This window comes from Calidris pugnax, unplaced genomic scaffold (genome assembly GCF_001431845.1).
Source record: "Calidris pugnax isolate Ruff unplaced genomic scaffold, ASM143184v1 scaffold103, whole genome shotgun sequence".
Taxonomy (NCBI): domain Eukaryota; kingdom Metazoa; phylum Chordata; class Aves; order Charadriiformes; family Scolopacidae; genus Calidris; species Calidris pugnax.
Genome location: NW_015090990.1, coordinates 4,130,972 through 4,145,442, shown reverse-complemented (window position 1 = coordinate 4,145,442; position 14,471 = coordinate 4,130,972). Strand labels below are relative to the sequence as shown.

General features: G+C 41.4%; 1 protein-coding gene across 3 annotated transcripts in view; it reads left to right on the top strand.

Moving 5' to 3' along the window:
• RBMS1 (RNA binding motif, single stranded interacting protein 1) overlaps positions 1-14,471 on the top strand; it is a 160,207-nt gene that overhangs the window by 63,453 nt on the left and 82,283 nt on the right. Inside the window, exon 1 of one of the 3 annotated variants that reach the window (XM_014954477.1) lies at positions 423-616. The exons of the other annotated variants lie outside the window; for them this stretch is intronic. Coding sequence (XP_014809963.1) covers positions 593-616 — 24 coding nt within the window. The 5' untranslated portion in view covers positions 423-592. Of the gene's footprint in view, positions 1-422; positions 617-14,471 lie in introns of those variants that run through there. 3 annotated transcript variants of the gene reach the window in all.

Genomic DNA, 14,471 nt, shown 5'->3' with positions numbered 1-14,471 from the left:
TCCCCCACCCCCGCTTTCCCCCCCCACACCCCCCCGAGGTGCTGGGGGGAGGAGTGGGGAGAGGGGTGGCGACTTGCGGGAGTTGCTCCTTGCAGCCTGTTAGCTTCTCGAGAGCTGGGATTTACAAAAAGAAACTATTTTTCTTTTTTCTTTCTTGTGTTTGTTTGTTTGTTTGTTGTTTTTTTTTTTTCCCCCGTCCCCCCTCCACCCCCCTTAAAAGCTGCGCCGTGACCTTGCCGAGCGCCCGGGCGGCCTCCGCGGGGTGACCTTAGCGGCCGGGCCGGGCGGTGCGGGGCGGTGCGGGGGGCCGGGGGGGACCGGGAGGGCGCCGGCCCTGCTGAGCTCGGCAACAAGTTGGAAAGGACCCGGTGTTGCAACACGGGCCGCAAAGCGAAACTTGGGGCTGGATGTTTTTTCGCTCGGCGTTGAGATGAGCGAAAGGGTCGCGGCGCGTTGGTTCTTTCAAACCGCCCTCCGAAAAGCCTCCGCCGAGCTTCAGACTTGCCCCTTCTCCCCCCCTTGAAGCGCACAAGGGAAATCCTGTGACATTTTATGGGCAGACAGATCGCTCCGATAAGCTCGTAGCGCTCGCATGTATGGAGCTGTGCTGAAAGAGGTATTTCTTTGTTTGTTTGTTTAGTCGCTAGAAATAAAATAGTTGAAATAGTTGGGTTACAACCTTGCTGGGCCCTTGTCTCTTCGGCTGCGCTTTGTACTTTTATGCCCCCCTCCAACGTAGGTATTAATGTTACGTTAGTTGCTGGAAAGCGTGTTATTTTTCATTGACTGATTAAAAAAGAAAAAAGACCAAAAAAAAAAATTAATCTTACTTTTTAAGTGCATCGGAAAGTGTTCTGTGTGTTTGTGTGCCAGAGGGTAAATGGAGTAGAGGTCACTGACAAGCTCCCGGCCTGACAAAGCCTGCCAAAAATACTATGGCAGGCTTCTTTCCAGGTGAGGAAAAATCCTCCCGTGCCTGCTGCCCTTAGCAGCCGAAACAAGGCGTTTGAGGGGTTCGGTTGGCAACACGGGGGGGGGGTATGTGCCCTATTTTGCTGGGGGTCAGGATTCATTGAGGGCAGCGATAGCAGCTGGGTGTACCCCCCCGCGGGCAGCCAAGGGTTTCGTGGCGATATTGGGGAAATGGGCTTCGAAAGGCTGAGCTCTGGGTGTGACGGCGTGGGGTCGGGCTGGGATCTGCGCGGCAGTGAAAGTTAGCCGCTCGTGTTTTCTTGAAGCTGAAACAAACAAACAAACAAAAAAATCGCTATTTCTTTTCTCCTCCCTCCCTTATTTTATAGAAAAATCTTGTTGATAAGAATCGCTGGTGCGTTATCTCAGCAGCACTCTGCAGATGCTGCCCAGCAGTGCGTGGAGTTATCTTTGGATCTTGTTCTCGAAGTGTTCAAGTCCATACACAATAAAACATGCTCATTGTGTGTGCCGCTTTGGGTTTGTTTTTAATAAATGCCCTGGATCCGCCCACGCTGATGATCTTGTCTGGTGCTCCTGCATACTTTGTAAATGAAGCCAATTTATTAGGTACTGTTTTCTTACCCTTTACCTGAAAGGGCCATTAATTAAGGCAGGCCCCCCGGGGCCTGCGGCGTTGGCCGGGGGTCGGTGTCCGCGGGAGCGGAGGGCGGCGCGGCCCGGCCTGTGTTTGCCCGCGGATGGGAGTTCGCCTGCCGGTCTGGAGCAGGCTGATAAGATGCTCTTCTTTTTACAGTGCACTCCTTAGATTCAAAGAGCTAAAAGGGCCGACTGAATCAGAAAAACAAACACAGCCTTTTTTTTTTTTTTTTTTTTTTTTCCCCCCATGAGCCCAAAGATATCAATACCACAAGAACTGATGAAAATTAGAATTATTTAGTTTGGGCAAAGAATAGACAGATTGTTAATTGTTCTTGCAGGAGAAATAAATTGTTCCTAAGTGTGAATATTTTTCTCTTTTTCCCTTGATAAGGGCACCCAGCCTTTTTTTTTTTTTTTTTTTCTCCTCCCAATAGGCAGAGAAAGAAATGAATGGGGGGGTATTATGTGGGCTTAAGACCCTGGGTACCAAAGGTTTCTTTTGTTAGCGTGTAGCTATTCTCCGCTCCAACACTTCCTACATGAGGAGCCCAGGCCTGTGCCTTTCTCCATTTAAGTCCACGGGAAACTCCTATTAACTTCATTTATGGAGACTGAGGTCGTTTAAAGATTGACTTTCTGATCTCCCTTTCACTCAGACTTCACCTGCAGGGGCGAGCCGATGTCAGGCTGCGCTGAAGGGTGTTAGGAGCCTCATTTTTCAACTCTTGATAATTAAGAATAGTCCCGATGAAGCCTCTGCGTGCTCTGCTTAACCCATATTCAGACAATTGAATTATAATTGTGCTTTAGTCTGAGACGCTTGGTATTGTTAGTGTAGGAAAAGTCATCTGCCATTGTTTCTAAAAGAAGAAATCAGATTTCCTATGCTAACGAGACGTAGTATATGAAGCTGAAAAAAATTAAAGTGACCTAAAAGATTTTAGTTTCATTTTTGAGTAGCTTGTATGTCTCCATTAGTATTGTAACATAAGTGATATCAGGATATTATAAGAGCACGTCAGTTTCAGTATTTTCCTGTTTCATTTTTAAGAGTCTAGAACAGGTTCAGGTGAAAAGGTGAGCGATTTATTGGTAAAAGGCAAGGTGATACTCTCTTGATTTATTTTTAAGGCACTGTAATTTAATGGGAAATTCTGCCTTCATTTAAAACATTGACAAAATCCCAGTTAGCGACAGTAGGTCCAGAGCGTTACCCACGCTCTCTTTTTGTTTTCTCAAGGAACTTTGTTTTGTTTTATAAACGAATCTGTGCTTACAGTATTATGCTTGTTATCTGATGTATCTATTTCAGTGAGTATCTCAGGCATGTAGGAGCCAGTCGACATCCTCTGTTTCAGGTCAGATTCAATTGGGTGGTGCCTGATCTTTTTCTCTCTTTTAGAGTACTTGTAAGAATACTAAAATATGGTCTCTGAGGTTGGATTTTCAAAAGCATTTCTTGTGTTATGGGCAGACAGGTATATGAAAAATACTCCTGCCAGGCTTACAAGTTAGACATTGCTTAAATGAATGGCAACTCGTCTGTGAACTGGCTTGAAATGCAGATTCAGGTCTAGTTAAAGAATGGAAGCCATACAGTATCTGCAGTAATAAGCTATCACGGTGCTCATGGCCGTGCATCCCATCTGAAAAAGGTAGGCGTAAGCTAGTATTTTTACTAACAAGGTTACTTGGGTTATGCAAAGAATGCACATGTGTGCATCCGTAATGTGAAGGAAACAAAATGACATACAATATCCTGGTTAGTACTGGCTTGCTTAGCTCTCAGTTTGTGTGTGCTGAGAACGTGATGATTCTCTGTCCTTCCTCCCACTTTTGCTATTCTCATGTAAATTGGGAGGCACTCCTCTGAAGTAAATATTTCTATACTCTGTAAAATTATCGTAAATGGAAAATTGGGCTTTCTCCTGCCATCTGCTCCTTGAATCTACAGAGCTAGTGCAGCTATTTGATTAGGGATTTTCAATCGCTTTGTGCAGGGAGGTTTCTCTGCTCTCGGGTTTCTCGAAGAGGAAGCCAGGAGCAGCTCTGGAGACCTGGGATGGAGGCGAGCACAGGGTCCCACCTACCCCGGCGTGGGTGCCCTGGAAGCCCAGTGCCTCTGTGCCTTCTAGCAGCTTTGCCCAGTAACAGTGGTTCTTGTTACGTTTCGATGAGTGTAATGTTTATCTTGCCAGTGTAAGGAGATTTACATAGTTTGCTGCTTTCGAGCAGATTAACAGGGCGTAGCTGCACGTGAGGAATTTAACACTGATTTGGTGTTCGGCCTGAGTAAGGAGAGACATACAAAGCTTCTAATTAATCTTTTCATGCAGCTCTGTTAACATCAAGTGTGATGTTGCAGGCTGGTTTTGTTAAAAGTTGAAGATTAGCGTGGGTTTCTAATGATGGTCAAATGAAGAAAGCTTTTGCCAGTCTTAGGCTAAAAATGTAGATTAGCTTTTCACTCTACCTATAGGTTTAACGTATCAAGAAGTTACACCTGTATCCTACTTTATTATTTCCCAGTTGGCGCTGTGTGTGGTGTCTGTGTGTGTGAGAAGGAACCTCATTAAACTTGCAAGACCTGGGCATGGTCATAACTCAAGCCAGGCAGCTCCACAGAGCAGCCTGTGACCATACGGAATTGAGTTTACACCTCTTGGGTGTAAACAGGGCTGTGGGGGGAGGATGAGGAGCCTTAGAATGAGTAGATATCTTTGGTTACCTACATAAATGGGTTTAGTTTATTTTTGTTTGTTTCTTTCAGTACTTTAAGGATTATGTCATTGGTTTGTCATTTATCATTGGTTTGCACTGACAGTCTATTTCCCCTTACATTGTGTACTATGTTAAAGGGTCTACCTGGGATTAATAAGACTCAGCTCTTAAGTTAAGAACCAGCTATTTTAAGTTTTTAAGTGCATCTATAAGATTGTTTTTTAATTTCTGCTTTATTCTCAAGGGAGCAAAACTGCTCAGTCAGTGGGTTTCTATACTTGTAACACAAACGTGAATGAAAGAAATAAAAGGAAGCACCTTATCTTGTCAGGCATGATGTTATAGATTATGAAAAGTGATATGATTGTCTTATCTGTATTTAGCAATTTGAAGTTTTTGTTTAGTATTTCTATCAGGGTGAACAATATATTTTTATCTCGTTGGAAGTGTTATTGTTTAAAGCATGTATCTTTGCCATTAAGCTTCACATGGAAGGGAAAATAGAAGTCTGTGTCTTGAACATCTGCTGTTTTGTTTTGGGTTCTTTTTTTTTCCCCCTGAAACTTCCAACCGTTAAAAAAAAAAAATTGCTTGAGTTAACACATTTCAGACGGGTTAGATCCTTTAAACTAGGATTACTGGCAGGGAGGAGAGGGGAAGGAAGGAAGGGAGGGGAAAAGCCTTTCCCGAGAGTTTGAGATGACTCCTAAAACATCCGCACAGTGCTGCAACCAAGTAAATAAAAATAATTGTCTTTTGACATAGTAGCCATTTCGGTCTGCAAGTTTTTTTTTTTAAAGTCTTCATTAAAATTGATCTTTGTTGCATGAGATGGTGTATAACAAAAGAAGTCAGTGAACAATAGGAACTGTTTTCCTGGCTTTCCCTCATGGCTCTGTTTCCAGCTTCTTGTGAATGTTTTTCTCTGTTTCTACATCAGATTATTTTTAAAACATCTTACTTAGGGGACACTGAAGGCTTATGAAGCTGTAGTCCTACTGAAGATGTGCATGTGGGTGTTTTAGTCTTGGATGAAGCATGTTGGTCAGAAGTCTTCTAGAAAGCCAACAGAACCACATTTAAATGCTCTCAGAAACCTTGTTGAAGTAATTGTTAGTTATTTTGCATACGTTTCAGAATTGCAGTGTACTGTGGTAATTATAACAGCCCTGCAGAAGCCACTGTATTTGCAGCTTCCTGATGCAACAGGAAAGGGAAGGGATGAGTTACAAATAAAGGAGAAACATGGGGGGGAACCACGGGTTAGATAAGCACAAGCCTCCTAACCCAGCAACTTAGGAAAACATACACACAACAAGAAAAATCATGTGCTGGAGGGGCCGGTTACTGTGACTAGCACAGGTTTAGCTCTGTGTTTCTCAAGAGACTGCAGTTAAAGCAGTGTGGCTGCAGCTGTGCGTTGACACACAAAGTAGTTTTAAACTGCAGCTGAAGTAATTGAATGCCGGTGAGGGATTGCTTCAAACAGATTCAAGATGAACGAGGTTCGTGTCAGTTTCAGTTAGTTTATTTAGAGCAGTTTAAATTTAATAACAAACTTTTATTACAGTTTACGTAAATTGATTTTTTTTTTTAAACAAAAAAATCTGTATACCAATTTTAAGGCCTAATCTGTGCACTAAGATGCCCTGGCTTAAAAATATCTAGCAAATGTTTTGAAGTGTGATAAGCTCTTTGAAACAGAGATATACTCACACCACTTCAAAAATGTCTCCTTTTTTCTAAATTTATGATGTAGTATGAGGATGTACTAGCTCTATGGTCTGTTGCAAAATAAAAGCTGATAATTATAGATATATATGAATATATAGTGGTATAATACATAATAATACCTTCTTGTTCATGTGTCCTCATAAAAGCAGTGTTGTTCGCTTAACCATAGTAGTTTAGGAAATCACTGGTGTGTGTCTTATTTGTTTAAGTATTCTGCTTTAGAAAAATGATGTGTCAAATAGAGTGGGTGTTTTGATTTTACTAACTTGATTGGTGGAACTGTAGAACTTTGTGAGGTTGCAGTGGAAACAAATAACGCATTGTTCTGGGGAGCCCCTTTTGGGCTTCATTTTTCCTTGGTTCCTTGGTTGAAGAACAGCAGAAACAGCAGGGCAAGGTGAGCATCAAACTTAGTCTAGCCTGACATTTACCTGGTTGTGAAATGAAATGCTTCATTACAGCAGCTCAGTGTAGGTAAGTTTTTATTTCATCATTGATTCTGTTTCTTGACAGTGTCTCATATTGGCAATGGCACTTTCACACCTTACTCTAAGCATTTTTCTGTTTCTCCACTTAGACTAGAAGAGGATTTATTTCTTTCCTTACCTTCTATTGTTTTCTGTTCTTTTCTCTCTGAATCTCCTCTACCATATGGTGCTTTGCTTCAAGAAACTGGAAACATGACTCCTTAGGTTAACTGCAGCTCATATATTCTGTCATCTGGGTACTGCAGCATAACAATGTTAGAATTCAGTCCTTTAGGATATCTGAGGTATGTGTGTGGCACTTCCATTTTTAGTGTGCTTGGGGAGTGAAATGCAGGATTCAGCTGTGAGTTGGGGTGAGTGTTACAGGGAACTTTTCTCAGGTTTGTTAGTCACTGCAGGACACCACTTCTTTCATGCCTGAGGTGTTACCAGCTCCCAGGAAGGCTGCTGCAGCTTAGTGAAGGAGTGTCCAGTTATCTCTGACAGTCTGAAGCAATGTCTGTAGCTGCTTGAGTCCTTTGAGGTGGTTCAGGGTCCTGTTTTAGGGTTTGTCTGACCCACGGAAACCACAGCAGGTTGTGCTTGGCAGCACAGCAATCTGAAAGCGCTCGAAGCATCAGGCAGGTGAGGGTAAGCTCAAATGCAGACCCTTGTTTACAAATCCACAAATGAAAAATACAAAATTCTTAGAACTGGGAAATAGAAACAAAAACAAAACGGTGGTACAGGACTTGTATGCAGCCCTGTAGCAGATGACTTCCAGTCTTCCCAGGAAGACTCTGGTTATTGCGCAACCCTGTTGCCTCGGGTTGCTTTCAGACAAGGGACTCTGATTTAAAGCTCCATATTTCCTTTTATATTTGAAATCCATTTAGAGGGTAAGGGGTAGAGGAGTCTTTTTATCATTTTAGTGATGGATTATTCAGCCTTCTTTCACCAGACCATAGGTTGGTTTTTTTCCTGCTTTGTAAGTGTTGATGTCTCCTGGGCATCACCAGGTGCAATGCTGCCTGCCCAGGCTTTGGAGTGTTCTTCAGCTAAGCACTGAAGCGATGGTTGGTATACTGCAAAGGAGATTTCGTGCTATGATGGGTGAGTTTTAAGTCTTGTAGTGGTGTTTTTTGTTCTACCTATATGCGTAATTTGCTAATAGTTGGAGCAGGTCCAGAGGAAGGCCAGGAAGATGATCAGAGGGCTGGAGCACCTCTCCTATGAACACAGGCTGAGATAGTTGGGGTTTTTCAGCCTGAAGAAGAGAAGGCTCTGAGGAGACTTCATAGTGGCCTTCCAGTACTCAAAGGGGAGCTACAGGAAAGACAGGGAGGGATGCTATCAGGGAGTGTAGTGATAGGATGAGGGGTGATGTTTTTAAACTGAAAGAGGGTATACTGAGATTAGCTATCAAGAAGATATCCTTTATTGTGAGAGTGGTGAGGCACTGGAACAGGTTGCCCAGAGAAATTGTGGATGCCCCATCCCTGGAGGTGTTCAAGGCCAGGCTGGATGGGGCTTTGAGCAACCTGGTTTAGTGGGAGGTGTCCCCCATTCTATGATTCTATAACTTAAACAGTTGTGGAAGAATTTTTTTTCTCTGGGCTACTGCTGGAGTGGGGGAGACCCTGTTATTCCAGGTGCTGCAGGTGACAGGCAGCTGTGTTGCCTTTGTGCCCATCTTTGAGGATGGCCATGGTGACCCATTTTGGATCATTTGTGTTGCTACATGCGTGTGTTTGTTGCTCTGGCTTAGCTTAGCCATTCATTTCGCTAAGGTTTTAAATAACCTATTATGACATGAAAGTCTTTTAAAGTATGTAGTATAGAAGTAACACACAGTATAAATAATTTGTGTTAATTTGGCCTGCTGTGGCCGTGCTGTGGGAGAAGAGGGTCGGGCTGGTGTGCTGTCCATCTGTGAATCCATGGCACGGCCACCTGTGAGCCTGGGAAGGCAGCACCCACACCAGGTAAACCTCGGCTTTGGCAGAGCCGGGCACACAGTTCCACAGATTTGAGTGGTATGAAAGCAACCACCAGAAGGAGGAGATCCTTTGAAGTGTTTAGTGGTCTGTCTTCCAGATGAGTTCAAGAAGAGTTCTAAAAGTGTGGGTCTGAATTTTAAGTCTCTTGCTTATGCCAGTGCATGCTTGCATACCCAGTGGTGCCACTGCCTGGGGTGAGACTGACACAAAAAAGTGCTTTTTGAGACGGAGAACCAGAAGACCTTTGAATTTCCCCAATGAGAAACCCGAGATGAATAGTTGGTGTGTCCTAGGGTTAGTATTAGACTGACATTCAGCAGAATGAAATGGTATTTAAATTGCTTTAATATTATTGCATCCAATCTGCTTGGCTTACATGATCCTTATTACGGTAGTACTTGTGCTTATTTAAAAATACTTCTGCGTAATTTGGGAAAAGCTTATTTAATACAACTTCTTAGCTACTAACCTTTGAAACCAGACAGTTTTTGGCTTTGCTTTGGCATTCCAGGAGATGCAGTTCTGGATGCTGCATGTGAGAAACACTTACCAAAACAGGATTTTTAGAAAAGCATTTCTGCAGTGTTTATCTTAAACAAAAAGAAAAATGATAACTGTTCCTTTATTGTCTTGATGCAAGAATGTTTCCAATGCACACACTGAGGAGCGATAGAGCATGTTTGAAACTTTGACTAACTTTTATGGTGAGTAATACGAAGTTGTAATTCACTATGTAGAATTTCAGTTGGTTAAAGGTGCTAGTGAAATTTAGGGCATACTGTGGCACCAACAGAAGAATGCAGTGGTTTTTTGGTTGTCTGAGGTGCCCTAGGACCTGCCTCCATTCCCAGTTGCATTAACCTCCATAGGATTGTGGAATATTGTAAGATGGAAATGGTTAAGGGAGTCATTCATTGTTTCAGCATTATGTTGATATTTTAATTGTGATATTTTATAGTGACAAAATCAGGTTAACTTTTGAACCAGATTTTTTGACAGCCAACAAACATACTGTTCTTAGATCTGTCAGGTGCTGATCATCATGGTCTCAGGGAGGTAACTAAAGGCTGAAGACTGGCTTAGTTATTAGAGAAGGCACTTTGACTTTTCATGTAACCCTTCTTTACATATGGTGATGAGTTGTTGGGAGTTCCCTGCTCTGAAGCACCTGACCATTTTGTGCTTTCTGTTTTAATGTTTCACTTGCAACTTTATTGTTGATTTACAATTATTATTAATAAATAATTATTTACTAATGCATGGTTTTTGTTGCAATATGTAAGATGATGTAATGAAAGATCTAGCCTGTCTGCTTGTTTTGGCCTTCTGTCAAAAGACCTTTTTTGGTGTGACACTTTTCTGGTGACCCTCTTTCAAAATTACTGAATCCTCAGAGCTAGTTTCCATCTCCACCTTCTTCCTCCCCTGAAATATGTTCTGTGTTGAGTCATTGTCTTGGGTGATAATAGAAGTCTCAGGTCAGCCACACCTATGTCCTTTATTCAAGGTCAGTACAGGGATTAAAATGGCGACATGAAGTTCAGATTGTTCGGTGAATGATATTTTCAATGATCTAAGGTAAATTGGATAGATTTGGGTCTTCAAAAGGTATTTGTTAATAGTAGTTTCCTACCTCCCATAGATTTTATATAGAAATGTACTAACATTTGGAAGTGGGTCAGATATTACAGCAATTAGGACTAAATATCTTAAATATATACACATACATACATAGATGTATATGTTTACGTCTGTTCTTTAAAGCTCAGGATAGAGCAGATTATTCAGTATGATAAAACTTTGTGTTCAAATTCTGCCTGTGTGAGTAGTTTCTTTACAGTCTATGGGAATGTTCACATGAATATTATTCTTGATATATCCTGATTAATAATAGTGGCAGAGTTTGTTTTAGCAAGAAACTGGACTGGTAAAACTATCTGAAAATCTAGTTTTAGAAAGGAGTAGATACTGTTTTTCTGTTAGCAACAGTTGTCTTTATTTCTAAGCATAAGTTTAGTGTGCAGAAAGGAAGAGTTCAATCATTAAAATATTACGCAGCACAGGAATAACTCCATGAAGCTCTGTGGCCTAGATTTTGCAGAATTATCTAGACAGTTTTAGTGGCTTTGTGGCCTTATCTTTCCTGCTAAATTAACTCCTTGGGTTTTTTTTCTCCTCTGGGAAGTCCTTATTCCAGTATTCTGTTGTCCCATTTTAATTTTGAAATCCAATTAAATTGCATAAATTCAAATATTTATTCTTTTAGGAAATGCAGTGCATGGTCTTTCAACTTCAATTTACTATGACTGCTGTAGCAAACTAATGATGATTTACGAGATTATGTGTGAAACATCCAACGATTGCACAGACTGATAAACGGCAAGGTAGGATTGTTGCTAAGAAAAGTGGAGCTGAATATTCTTATTAAAAATACAATTCCTTGAAGCTGTCTGTGATGTAGGATGAACCTGCAAGTAGCTGCTCAGGACTGTAGTTGTGCAGTAGGTAGAGGCGAGTGATTAATTGGTCTTAAAATGTTAGCCATTAGCTGGGAGGATTCCCTTTCACTGCAGTGTTTTAAAGTTAATTTTTGATTCCAAGTATACTTATCAAAAGTATTTTTCTTTATCTGTGACTTTCTGATGTGTTCAGGGCTGTGAATCCTCTGAAGAGCTGAATTTTTGTACCAAGGACAAGAACATGACTAATAAAGCTGTGGATGAGCCGGGCTCTGTGCCCAAATGAACTGGTTTATTCCTGACTAGTGTTTGACATGGTGTTCATCGTCTCTAGCCATACATAGCACCAGACGTGGTTCAATGAAATGTCCCTTCCCCGTCCAGAGATGGAGGCTCTCGCACAGGGCTCTGCAGTTGTTTGGACCAACTGTGCTCCTGCGTGGCCGGCTGACTGCACGGGCTCCAAAATACATTGGTGACTGTTGTAAATACTACTTGTGTCACTTCTGTGATAACCGCGTAGAAGTCCAAGTTAGACCATTATCTGTGCTGCCAGGATCAGTTCATCTTGGCAGTCGAATTCCTCATATATTTAAAGTGTTTTATTAGCAGTACATCTGGAAGGTTTCCTAGGTGCTATCTAATTCTTGTGTTTTTTCATTTCAGAATTAACAATGATCTGTGGTGTCTATGAAAATGATTCATTATGCAGTCAGACATTCACCCCAGCAGCTATCTGGAGTGTTGCTTCCTTTAACTTTTAAGTTAAAGGAATGGCATCTTCCATTTGCTCAGCATACTGTTGCTAAATGTTTGCAATTTAACTTCAGAACTAAGTTTCTGGTTGTAAAAGGAATTATTATTTATCATGCATCACCAACTTTTTAATTTTAGAATGTCATATTGTGGTGCTTGAGTTTCAGACATCTGAGTGATATTCCTAACCACGTAAACCCAGTCTTCTCGCAGAATTAAAAATATCTTAGAGTTAAAAACTAGCTGTATGAATTAAAACTGTAGTTTGAACTAGGAGATAAACTTTTTTTTTTCCAAACCCAGAGTGAAGTTTCAAATCAGAAGGCAAACTGTGAGGGGAATTGACGAATACTGTGGAAGTGAGTTAGAATAGCGTTTCTGTTTGCATTATTCAAATATAAATTCCAGATTTCAAGAAGAACAGGAAATGATAAATTAGACATAAGTACACATGTTTTTTTAGGAAGTGCATGCACGAGGATTTTTAGAAAAGATTGTAATTTGTAAAGAGAAAATAGAATGTTTTCAGCAATTGGAAAGTGTTGGATCTAATAAGTGATAAGCATCTACCCAAACATCGTCCTTTAAAGAATGAGAGAAGACTGACTCAGGTTTGTTTCAGATAAAGGTTATAAGGAAAATCTGACCCTAAGGCCAGAGCAGCATTGCTGCATGTGGTATGCACTCAGGATTTCACCAGAGTTGTAGTAGACAGGTTTGTGCATGCTGCTTGTTGCCTTATTCGTAAGGCTTAGGTATGGGTACAGGTACCACATGTATTCACTGCAGTTGCCTTAGTTTGTGTATCTAAAACCAAAGTTGTTTTAATTCCTGATTGTTTGACAGCCTAATGCTGGTTTGTTCCCACTTTCATGAGTCATCACCAATGGTAAAAGAAGCAGTCTGAACTTCCTTTTTCTTTACTTTTTAAAATTCTTGTTCTATTTTTTTTTTTTTAATTTTATTTAGCATGGGGGAGATACCAGAAGGGGGGAAAGAGCAGCTGTGGGGGCAAGGATGCTGCTTTTGGCAGTAGTGTCAGTTAAAGCTATTCCTTGAACTGCTACCTCAGTTTGTGGGTCCACAGTTGTCCTCAGCCTGCAGTCAGTCACATCTCTCCCTTGTTCCTGTCCCTTTTGCCTTCTCTCACGCTTGTGGGGCAATCCAGATGGCAGACCTGACCCAGCCAAGATGCACAGGGCCAGCAATTGCCTCCATCGCACATTGTCTTCTCAGCCAAACCAAGGGGAAGGTTGGCTCCAAAGCTGAGCTGCCAGCAGTGCCGGCAAAGTCTTCTTTGTTCTTTATTTGGTTCTGCACCAAAGTCAGCTTATCGGACCAGCAGATCTGACCACCAATGTTAAAGCTTTTTGAGTTCCTTGTACTGCCCTTTTCCTTTTCCCTATCAGCACATCCTAGATCTCTCAAAATTCAGTTTCTGCTTCACAGCTTTATCAGGAGTTGACTTTCCATGTTACAACACCCTATCAATAACGTTTGAAAGATTTCAGCTTTTTTTGTGCTGTTCTTAGTTGACCTGATGCCATGTTCAGACCATCGAAGGTCAGTAAAGACAAATCATCCCTAACGTGCAACTAGACATCTACTGAGGACCTCCAGCAGAAATTACCTACCCTTGGAAATCTTGCCCTAGTTTTTATGGATGAAGCTTCAGTTTTAATCTTGCCTACCTTTACAACTTTGAGAATTTCATCCTACTGAAGGAATACTGGTTTCCTTATTTATAAAGAGAAGCAAACTACTATTTATAAAAGCAGGCTCATGTGCTGGATTTTGCTGTGCTGATTTTAGCAAACTCCTTGCCATGTTTCATCAAGTCCCCAGATTTGTTGTGTTCACAGTATCGTGCTGAATTGCCTTAATGTATGAAAGGACTCCTCAGTTGTGCATCCATGATCGTTTGCATTTAGGAAAATACTTACATTTTTAATAACCTTGCACGAAGAGGATTAGATTTACTAATTGGTTAGACTCCCTAACTGCTGCTTTTAAATCAGATGTCTCATGCTCCTATTTGTTATGGTTCAAAGTTCAAAAGAGTTCACCCATGGATCCTCTTAAATCAGTACTCAGCAACTTTGTGCTTTAAGCAGAGTTCTAAAGTCAACTTCTCTGGGCCACGGAGGTAGATCTGCTGCCTGAACTGGCTTTCATCAAACCCCACCTCAACGGTTCTGCTAGAAACAGCCTGGATCTGTTGAGACTGATGCCGAACAAATGCTAACAAGCCCTGCTTGATTCAAGCTGAATGGGATTAAATAGTATTTGTACTGTACTAAGCATTGTGTTCGGGAGTATCCTAGTCCCTGTTTCCTCAAATGGTGCTGGAAAAGTGATCCCGCCATTAAGTATGCTGGTAATGAAACAATGTATTACTGTAACATCTGAAACTATTCTTAAAGAAACAAAGTAAATGCTCTTTTTCTACTCCTGTGCATAAAAGTGTCTAGCTGGAGAGAGGAAAAGGTATCGTAGGGCACGATCACTGAGTAGTGTGAGATCCAAAAGGCACACTTGCTGGAAATGTGAGAAGCAAATGCTTCCCTCTAACTTCTAGGAAGCTAAACCAAGCTACAGTTGCAGTTTAGGAATTTGGAGATAGCTAGAGAAAAAAAAAATATGACTTCTTTGTCTTTTCCAGGAGAAAACTGTCCAAATACCAACATTTTTCTTGTACTCTTCAGAATACATAGTTTCAAGAAAGCAGGTCAACAAGAGCTTGTGGAAGGAAAGAGTAG